The 10,881-nt window shown below is 35.8% G+C and overlaps 1 protein-coding gene across 4 annotated transcripts in view; it reads left to right on the plus strand.

Annotated features, from left to right (window-relative positions):
- The first annotated feature begins 423 nt into the window (after positions 1-423).
- The window catches only part of LOC107004948 (cytochrome P450 97B2, chloroplastic-like), a 16,546-nt gene continuing 6,088 nt past the window's right edge, over positions 424-10,881 (plus strand). The window contains exons 1-6 of one of the 4 annotated variants that reach the window (XM_015203382.2): positions 426-742; positions 1,999-2,215; positions 2,933-3,040; positions 3,703-3,787; positions 9,771-10,009; positions 10,258-10,431. In XM_015203382.2, coding sequence (XP_015058868.1) covers positions 618-742; positions 1,999-2,215; positions 2,933-3,040; positions 3,703-3,787; positions 9,771-10,009; positions 10,258-10,431 — 948 coding nt within the window. In that variant the 5' untranslated portion in view covers positions 426-617. Of the gene's footprint in view, positions 743-1,998; positions 2,216-2,932; positions 3,041-3,702; positions 3,788-9,770; positions 10,010-10,257; positions 10,432-10,881 lie in introns of all 4 variants that reach the window. The other 3 variants (XM_015203384.2, XM_027913075.1, XM_015203385.2) reach the window with 3 other exon arrangements.

The following is a 10,881-nucleotide window of genomic DNA, read 5'->3' on the forward strand; positions in this document are numbered from 1 at the left end:
CCCACCACACATGAATTTTCTAAATTAAAAGTCAAAAAATAAATTTAGAACTAAAATTTTCACTTCCTTAAGATGAAAGATATATGTGAGTTTCTTTTGTAATGGTAGTGTATATATAAGCATTTGTATAACCATAAATGTATATATGAACAAATGAGCCATATATTATGTTTAAATGACAAGTTAAAAAAGTATGTTATACCCTTTTTGTAAGAAATAACACATATTATAATATCATTTATATAACTTATTTTTTTAATATCGGATAGAATAAGAAAAAGATAATACACTTAAAGTATAAGTCATGTAGCTTATTTTTTCTCTCTTTTTTTTAAAGGGAATTATATTTCTGATTTTAAAAAATATATATTTAATCGATCAAATTGGGAACATATTTATTGCCACCAAACAGCAAGAGTGAGTGTCAAGCAGAAAACTAGAAGAAGAAAAGAGGGGAAAAGAAAAACAAATTTAAGGAGTAACAACTTATATATTTATAGTAAAAAGAAAAAAGAAAATGAAAAGGCAGTTGTTTAATTACTTGTAGTAGTGGTGTGCTTCACTACCTTTTCTATCCTTGAGCACTCAACAGATCATTTTGTTTGATTTGAGAGAAAATGGCAACTGGGTTTTGTAGCACCAACACCTGTCTTGTGTTGAATCGACGGAGTGACTCAATTTTCCGCCACTTCCCTTCTTCTAATCCAACTTCCTGGTCTACCCAAAAAAGATCTTCAATCAGGTATCTTTCATGAATTTGTTTAGTGAGTAGCCATGGCGGTTCTGCCACCAATGTACTAACTCAATTTCATTCATTTTTCTGCCACTTTTTATTCCTACGCTCTGCCTACTTATCATATTCTTTTTAACAACATGATTAGATAAGATATGATGCAACTTTAATGAGCTTAGGTAAGTATGTCAGTAGGTAGTTCAAAGATGTAGTATTACTATCCATTCACAGGGATGAAGCTAATTGGTGATTCCGACAAACTCACTAGCTTTTTTGTATTTATATTAAAAATCAAAACAAATATATATGTATGTTAACTTGTGAATCCCAAAGAAAATTGATTGACAATTAAGTGGTAAGGAAAGGGACATGAATGAAAATGCTTTTCTTGCTAGAGTTGTGGGTTCTAACCCGAATATCAACAAATGTTTTTTTTTCTTTTTTTTTTTTTAAAAAAAACATGTTATGTAATATTTTATCTTCTATACTATAATTTAGAATCGCCAAACTTCTAATCCTGGCTTCACCTTTACCTATTCATGTATTTGGCTTGGTGGTGTATAGAGCATTGTGTTGCTTGTAGTATTAGTCTTTTCATGTAGTCTTAGTTTATTGTGTTTAGGTGATCGCATTGTGTTGTTGTTGTTACGGTTCCTTACCCCATTGTTTTCCTATTAGTTGTCATGTTTCTTTGCATTAACGTTGTTTCTTTAAGTTACTGCATTGATTTGATTGAGCCGAGGGTCTTTCAGAAATAGTCTGTCTACCTAATAGAGATAGTGGTAAGGTTTGTATATACTCTATCCTTCCTAGACCCCACTTGTGGAATTTCACTGGTTATGTTGTTGTTGTAGTATATTCAATGACTGTGGGATTTCATTGGGTATGTTGTTGTTGTATTTTCAATGACTTTGTGAGATTTCACTTGGTATGTTGTTATTGTTGTTGTTGTTGTATATTCAATGACTTTGTGAGATTTCACTAGGTATGTTGTTGTTGTTGTATATTCAATGACTTTGTGGGATTTCACTGGGTATATTTTTGTTGCTATTGTGTATTCAATGATAACTTAAGACAGATATAGGGTTTGAACCAGAGGTATTGGGTCCAATCGAACCTGTGACCAACACTCTAGCTCCGCCCCCTACTTACGAGCATCATAAGCACATTTTTCTTCCTTTTTAGTCCTTCTGGAGTGTAGTCATGTTGATTGAAATAAGATATCCTCTTCATCTTTTGTGGCATCTAATGATTTTATGTGGCAGTGTTTTTTGGCTGAAATTCAGGACTATGAAATGCAGATGTCAGTCCACAGGCACAGATGAACCAAAAACAAAGATGAATTTATTTGATAATGCTAGCAACCTCCTCACTAATCTGTTGAGTGGTGGGAGAATTGGGTCAATGCCTATTGCAGAAGGGGCAGTGACTGACCTTTTCGACCGCCCACTTTTTTTCTCATTGTATGATTGGTTCCTAAAGGTAATAGCCTTAGTATGATACTCTCTCTTATCTCTCTATTCCTTTGAACTAAGTTCCTCGGACTCTTTATTTTCGATGTCAAACCTCTATCGGATTCTCCAAAGCTAACTATTTTGGGAGAATCCGACACACACTCGATGACATTTTTGAAGAGTCCGAGCAACATTGCCTTTGAGCAAGAGACACAATTTAGTTTTGTACTTTTTTTAAAAAATTCAGTTCCCAATGGTCAGAGGGAACACAATATTGTGTTGGACGAAAAGTTGACCAGTGTTGGTTGTTGCATAACTTTTATCAAAGCAAGAAAAATTCTGTATCATTTGGCAGAAAATGTGAGAAAATAGAGATTTGAAGTATCATGATGGAGAGGAGAATGATAATGTGGATTTATGATGTGTCTGTACCAACAGGATTACTTTTATTATTACCAACTTTGTTAGAATGAATTGATTATTCAGAACAAAGATGCCAAACATGTATTGGTCTTTAGTTATATTAATAAAAACTAGCCAAGAATTTGCTAGGATATAATGAGTATTATTCATATCAAAGCTGACTAATTTCTTAATATTTTTATAATGAGAAAATGGATGAACTTACTTGTAGGTTTTCCCTAGAAAAGGTATGTAATGCAAATACTATACGACTTTTCTCTTCATTGTCCCCCTATTTTCTTGGTGAAATTTAATTCTCTCCTTCTTTTGGTTGGGCTGACAGTATGGATCAGTCTATGAACTTGCTTTTGGACCAAAGGCATTTGTTGTTGTATCAGATCCCATTGTTGCTCGGCATATTCTTCGTGAGAATGCATTTTCTTATGACAAGGTATTGTACCCCTTTTGTTCTTTGTAATTCTCTTGTTCATTCTTTAGCATATCTAAGGTTGTCTGCTCTTGTATATTCTCATATCTTTACTTGCCTCTGATTGTCAACTGTTGCTTTGCACATCATCTCTTATTCATTCTTTTACTGATTTTTCTGCATAGAAGGGATGCAATTGACTCATGTAGGGAGTTGTTAGATTTGATTATGTTTGCAAATCAATATTGCAAGAAGTGGAGTATCAGCGGAACCTTTAGACAACTAGTAACTTCTCCTTGGTTCTTCATTAAGTTAGTTATTTGTTATATGATGGGTCCAAAATAATTTTCCTTGTTCTTTGATGGAGAAATTTTATTTATGCAAGAACTCAAGTTAACATATGATACTTTAACCTTGATATGCACATTTACAGTTTTTATTGTATGTCTGTCTATCAATTTCAAACCATAACAATTCCAGGCTTTGTTCTTTCTTAAAAAAACAAAAGTTATAAGAACTTGCTTATGACCTTTCGTTTTCCTTTTTAATTGTTAGGGAGAAAGGGAAATCTTGTTAATACTTACATTAGCTGATAGAAGTTAATTTATATAGTGGCACAACAGCAGGAAACTAAGTCAACTTACTCTATTTGATGTTGTAATTTGGTTCTTCTTATTTCTAACCAGGGGGTCCTTGCTGAAATCTTGGAACCAATCATGGGAAAAGGGCTGATACCTGCTGACCTTGATACTTGGAAACAGAGAAGAAGAAGTAAGCATGTGTAGTATATGGGGTTGGCCTGGTTCTGCCCACTTTGATCCCCATATAATCTGCTAAATGTTGCAAATTGTAAAGTACAGAGCCAAAGGATCAATTTCGTTGTTCTATTATTCCAAGAATAAGAGCTATATATAGGTGTACAAGTGAATCTATCTAAGGAAATAAAATCAGAAAACATCCCTAAATATCTCTAAGATCCCTAAAGATCTCTACCTATGATTATGCTATGAATATTATGATTAGATATGGTTATGTTTATTTTGTAACACTCCCCCTCAAGTTGGAACATAGATATTAGTCATGCCCAACTTGTTACAAAGATATTCCACCCGAGTTCCATTCAAAGCCTTTGTGAATATTCACCCAATTGCTCTCCTGTCTTGGCTATACATAGCCAGTAGAAGTCACGTTCTCTTGAATCTTCTCACGGACAAAGTGAGAATCGACCTCAATATGTTTTGTCCGTTCATGATACAGTGGATATCATGCAATGTGTAGAGCAGTCTGATTATCACACCAAAGTTTTGCGGGAAAAGAAGAATTCAAACCAACCTCAGCTAGAAGGTGTTGTATCCATAGTATTTCACAAGTGTACTGATCCATAGCTATATATTCGGACTCTGGACGAGATCGAGCTACAACATTTTGTTTCTTACTCCTCCTACATACTATATTTTCCACCAACAAAGACACAATAGCCAGTAGTTGATCTTCTATCAATTCTTGATCCTGCCCAATCTGCATCTGCAAAGTATTCAACACGAGTATGTATGTGGTCGCTATACAATATGCCAACGCCAGGGGCTCCTTTCAAATAACACAGAATTTGTTCCAAAGCAGCCAATGTTTGACAGTTGGTACACACATGAATTGACTGACAATACTGACTGCATAGGCAACATCTGGCCGAGTCACAATAAGGTAGTTCAGTTTCCCAACCAACCTTCTGTATCTTTCTGGATCATTAAAAGGGTCTGCATCATCCTTAGTAAGATGTGCATTAGGAACCATTGGTGTGCCACACGGTTTTGTTCCCAACTTACCAGTTTCTGCAAGTAGGTCAAGTACATACTTCCTTTGAGATAAGAAAATCCCTTTCTTGCTTCTAGCTTCTTCTACACCCAAGAAGTATTTGAACTGTCCCAAGTCTTTGGTATGAAACTTGGCATGTAAAAATTGCTTGAGAGAAGAAATTCCAGTACAATCATCTCCTGTAATAACAATATCGTCAATATAGACAAATAAAGAATATACCAGTCATTGATTGTCTATAAAAGACTGAATGATCACACTTGCTCATCTTCAACCCAAATTCTTGAACTACATCGCTAAATTTTCCAAACCAGGCACGAGGACTCTGCTTTAGACCATATAGATATTTTCTTAGATGACAAACTTTTCCATACTCCCCCTGAGCAACAAACCCTGGTGGTTGCTCCATATACACCTCTTCATGATGATCGAAGGAAAGCATTCTTGATATCCAGTTGATGCAAAGACCAATGTTGAGAAGCAGCCAATGAAATAAACAAATGAATAGAGGTGAGCTTTGCTAAGGGGGAAAAAGTGTGAATAATCTACTCCATAAGTCTGAGAGAAGAAATTCCAGTACAATCAACTACTGTAATAACAATATCGTCAACATAGACAACTAAAGAATATACCAGTCATTTATTGTCTATAAAAGACTGAATGATCACAATTGCTCATCTTCAACCCAAATTCTTGAACTACATCTCTAAATTTTCCAAACCAGGCACGAGGACTCTGCTTTAGACCATATAGAGATTTTCTTAGATGACAAACTTTTCCATACTCCCCCTGAGCAACAAACCGTGGTGGTTGCTCCATATACACCTCTTCATGATGATTACCATGAAGGAAAGCATTCTTGATATCCAGTTGATGCAAAGACCAATGTTGAGAAACAGCCAATGAAATAAACAAATGAATAGAGGTGAGCTTTGCTAAGGGGGAGACAGTGTCTGAATAATCTACTCTATAAGTCTGAGCATAGCCTTTAGTCACTAGTCTAGCCTTAAGTCTTGCAATAGAACCATCAGGATTGACTTTGACTGTAAAAACCCATTTGCATCCTATTGCTTTCCTTCCTTTGGATAAATCCACCAAATCCCAAGTATAATTTTCATCTAGAGCATGTATCTCTTCAAGCATTGCATCACACCATCCAGAATTAGTTAAGGCTTCTTTCACTGTTTTAGGAATAGAGACAGAGTCTAGAGAGCTAATCAAACAGCTAGATGCAGGAGATAAGTGATCATAAGAAAGAAAGTTAGTAATGGAATATGTGGATTTACACTGATGTGTACCTTTCCGAAGTGCAATAGGAAGGTCAAGATTTTCTGAGGAATCAAGTGGAGAAGGAACTAATGATAAAGGAGTTGATGTAGGATAAGTATCATCATTACCTCTCCTACTCGAGTAAACTTGAATAATTGGCAATCTTGTTGGAACGGATGAAGAAGGTTTTGAAGGCCTAATAGTTGACTGATTCTCAATGAATGAACTGGAAGATGGAAGAACAACATCATCTGATTGTTTTGTCACATCACGAGTACCCTGATAGATGAACCACTCATCTTCCTCCACCTCACTGAGGTGCATAGAAGAATGGTGTAGCCTCTGAAAATACAACATCAGTTGACACTAGGTATTTGCCAAGCTCAACAGAATAACACCGATACCCTTTCTAGAGTCGAGAATAGCCCAAGAAAACACATTTTATCGCCTTTGGGTCCAATTTAGTAATAGATGGTCGAACATCTGGAACATAACATGTGCTTCCAAACACCTTAGGTTCCACTGGAAATAGTGATTTGGTTGGAAAAAGAACACTATAAGGCATATTACCTGCCAACACAGTCAACGACATACGATTGATCAGAAAACAAGCTGTAGTGACTGCATCAGCCCAAAATTGTTTAGGGACTTTCAATTGGAACAGAAGTGCTCGAGTTGTCTCAAGTAGATGCCTATTCTTCCTCTCAGCAACTCCATTTTGGGAAGGTGTATCAACACATGAAGACTGATAAGAATACCGAGCTTTCTCATGTAAGACTGAAATAATTCTGACATATATTCTTTAGCATTATCACTCCTAAGAATCCTAACTGAGTCACTAAATTGCGTTTTGACTTCAGCGCAGCAATAAAGTGAGTAAACACTTCAGTTCGACTCTTCATAAAGTAAATCCAAGTCATTCGAGAAAAATCATCCACAAAAGTAACAAAATATTTATGCCAGTTTTAGAAACAACCGGACATGGTCCCCAAACATCTGAATGTACTAACTCAAAAGCAGACTCAACTCGAGTATTAACCCTTGGACCTAGTGAGATGCGATGGTGTTTTGCAAATTTACATGACTCACATTCCAAGGAGGAAATATGCTGATATTGAGGACAAAGATTTTTCAACAAAGGTAGAGAAGGATGTCCTAATCGACAATGTGCTTCAAATGGAGATACGACACTTGAGCATGCAACAAATCGAGATTCCCATTCATCCAGGATATATAAATCATCAGAAACATGTCCTTTACCAATAACCTCATTTGTAGTAAGATTACGAAACAAACAATGATCAGGAAAGAAAGTGATATAACAATGAAGGTCTCTAGTAACTTTACTAACAGAAATCAGATTAAAGGCCAATTTTGGTATACTTAATACAGATGACAAAGTAATAGAGGAGGTAGGTTTAACAGTTCCAGATCCAATGATGTTACAGGTTGATCCATCAGCTACTGTAACTGGATAGGGTACTTTGTGTGGCTGAAAACTAGAAAAAATATTAGGATTACCTGTCATATGATTGGTGGCACCTGAATCAATCACCTGTTTATTTGAAGAAGTGATGAGACATGCTTTATCCGACTTGGGAAAAGCATTAACCGAAGTGGATTCCTTCAATAATTTCTTATATTGAGAGAATTTAGAGATCTCCTCAACCGAAATCAATAACATTTTGTCAGATAATGGACTAGATGCAGCAACAACCTCACCTTGATCAGCCATTTTTTTTTCCGACTAAAATGCTCACTGTATCAGATCAAATTGATGTTGAAACCAATAGAACATTCCAAGTAGGCTATATCTGAAAGTCACATTATACCCAAAAGGAAAGACAAACAGTAGCTAACTGGCAGACAGAATCTTGAGGTTGACAACCATCACTTCAAAACAATTTTCCAAATGAGTGGCAGATAACCTCCAAAGCAATATCAAGTTCACAAATTGGGGAGCAATCACTCAACTTATTGTTGCACTTTGCAAACAGCCTTCAATCATATATCAAAATGAAAGACCAAAAAACCAATAAACAGACAAGTGTCAAACCTAACCAATGAGAGTGCACGGATTCTATTTCAAGGATTTTCTTCTCCAACATATGGTCCGATGATTAGAGGACCACCGAAATCCTCTATAAATGTCAAGACGAAATCGTAACAGAAAAACCAAACCAAGATAGATCCACGTACACACCTTCACGTGCTTCAAGATCTGCAATGTCTCCAGCAGATTTCCTGGCATGTGAGTCTCACACTCTTGTCCTCTGACCACCGGAGTCTAGTGTTTTGTATATCGGAGGAGTTCTGATCTAACTCAGACAAAGCAGGATAACCCGCTCTGATACCATGTAAAGTACAGAGCCAATGGATCAATTTCGTTGTTCTATTATTCGAAGAATAAGAGCTATTTATAGGTGTACAAGCGAATCTATCTAAGGAAATAAAATCAGAAAATATCCCTAAATATCTCTAAGATCTCTACCTATGATTATGCTATGAATATTATGATTAGATATGGTTATGTACATTTTGTAACACAAATAATCCTGCAGCAGAAATTATTGACTGATATATCGGTTGATGTAGTCAAGCTTGACCCTTACTAATTACTAAACTTGTCCATGATGAAGGATACTACTTTCTCATATCTTTTGATACCTGCTCTTTTCTGTATTTTGAATGGTCAAATAGAATAGTGTTGTGATAAATCGGTTATGCAACAGAAGTGCAATGCCTTCATGACCGGATAACTTGGATGATGTCAGACATCAAAGTTATCTGATAGCCTTTATTTTTATCAAGGGTAGCACCACTTGCTTTCAACTTTTCTCTAGGATACGAAGTTAGGCTGCATAACGTTCCAGTGTTTCAGAAACATAGAGGTGTCGTCATGATACTCATCACTAGTCAAATGAGGCAGGAAAATGACTAATAGATGAGTATTCCAATAAAAGTTTTAGAGAGAAGGATGAAGCTACTAATAAATTATGAGAAGATTGTGTTCTACTTCAGTTCTATACAAACAAACAAACTATTCTATTGATTGCATGGATGGTGGCATTCGGCTGACTTAGACTCCTCCTCCTGCCTCTACACAAAAACAAAAACAAGAAAAAGATAACATAAGGAACATCATTCAGGGAGACTCAAGTTCCCTATCCTTTTTAGAAAATGATGTGTAGCCAAAGAGAAAAAGGATCATCTTGGTAATTGGTGCTTTTCTCTCTCCCAATATTTCAAGGTAAAGGACTATTAAGACAAAAAACTAAGCTTTTGTGATCCCACATGACAGAGAAAGTTGAGGTACCATCCGAGACCCTTATGCCTTTGTGTGGGTTATGAAGAGTCAGAATCACATTTATTACCCAGTGGCGGATGTAACTTTAGAGATACAGGTTCAATTGAACCGGTTTTAAAAGCAACACATATATATATATATATATATATATATATATAACAAAATCCATAGAAAGATTTTGAACCCGTAATTTAAAAGTTAAAACCAATCAGATTAAAATCCTTGATTTGCTTCTGTTTTATTAGTCATTTGTGCATTCTTTTTCCTTTGTACTTATATATTAGATGTATAGATACAAGCATGTGGATTCACGTGTGAACATTTGTACACTTCAAATAATTTGACTAGCTCTCCTGTGATTGACAGTTATTGCCCCTGGATTCCACTCATCATACCTAGAAGCTATGGCTAAAGTATTCACTGAATGTGCTGATAGAACAATGTTGAAATTTGATAAGCTTATTGAACAAGAAGAGTCAGGAGGAGGGAAGCTAATTGAGTTGGATCTCGAGACAGAATTCTCAAATTTAGCACTAGATATTATTGGGCTTGGTGTTTTCAATTATGACTTCGGTTCCATCACAAAAGAGTCTCCAGTTATTAAGGTCTGACTGTGCAACTAAATTCCTTATTTTCCGGAAGATACTTCAGTTACTTTCTCAATATGCTGAAGCATTCAGTATATTATTAGCATGCCATGTTTTGCTCTAATCTTATAGTTTCGGAGTAAAGAATGCAGATTTGCTTTTCTAACAGCTGACAAACGATTTCGAGGCTGCAGATACTCTTCTATCTTCTCTCATCTGCTTCCTCCCAATCAAAAATTGATGCTTTCTTTTAATGAAATTTGCAGGCTGTGTATGGTACACTTTTTGAAGCTGAGCATCGTTCTACTTTCTACATCCCCTATTGGAATATCCCTTTGGCAAGATGGATAGTTCCTCGGCAGCGGAAGTTCCAAAGTGATCTGAAGGTCATTAATGATTGCCTTGATGGACTTATAAAAAATGCAAAAGAGACCAGGCAGGTGAGACTTGAGAGGATGGATCGTGCCTTTATCTGTTCTTGTTATTACCTTATGTTGATAGTTGGTTGGTTCCACTCTAGTTGACTACATGCCCCATAATGGCAAAAAAGTTTGTTGTTACACTTATCTGATTGTACTTCTGGAAGTTAGTATAGTTTGCTGTTTTCATGAGATTGTTTTGTGATCTGTATTCTTTAGGATCTTACATATATCACAAGCCAATAATACTTTTATGGTTAAATATATTCTCTTAGTAAATAATCAGGCATATCTTTGGGTGCATACAAGCAATGCTTCATCATATTGTTGATGTTTTCCAAGTCTTCTAATTTTGTTTATGGACTCGCATGCCCGTGTATGGGTAAAAAATGTGAGTGTTGATGAATCTCTAGTTTTCAAGACCCCGATTAACCTTGAAAAACATCATATTTAGTATTGGAATGAAATGGA

The sequence above is a fragment of the Solanum pennellii genome, chromosome 11, assembly GCF_001406875.1.
Source record: "Solanum pennellii chromosome 11, SPENNV200".
Taxonomy (NCBI): domain Eukaryota; kingdom Viridiplantae; phylum Streptophyta; class Magnoliopsida; order Solanales; family Solanaceae; genus Solanum; species Solanum pennellii.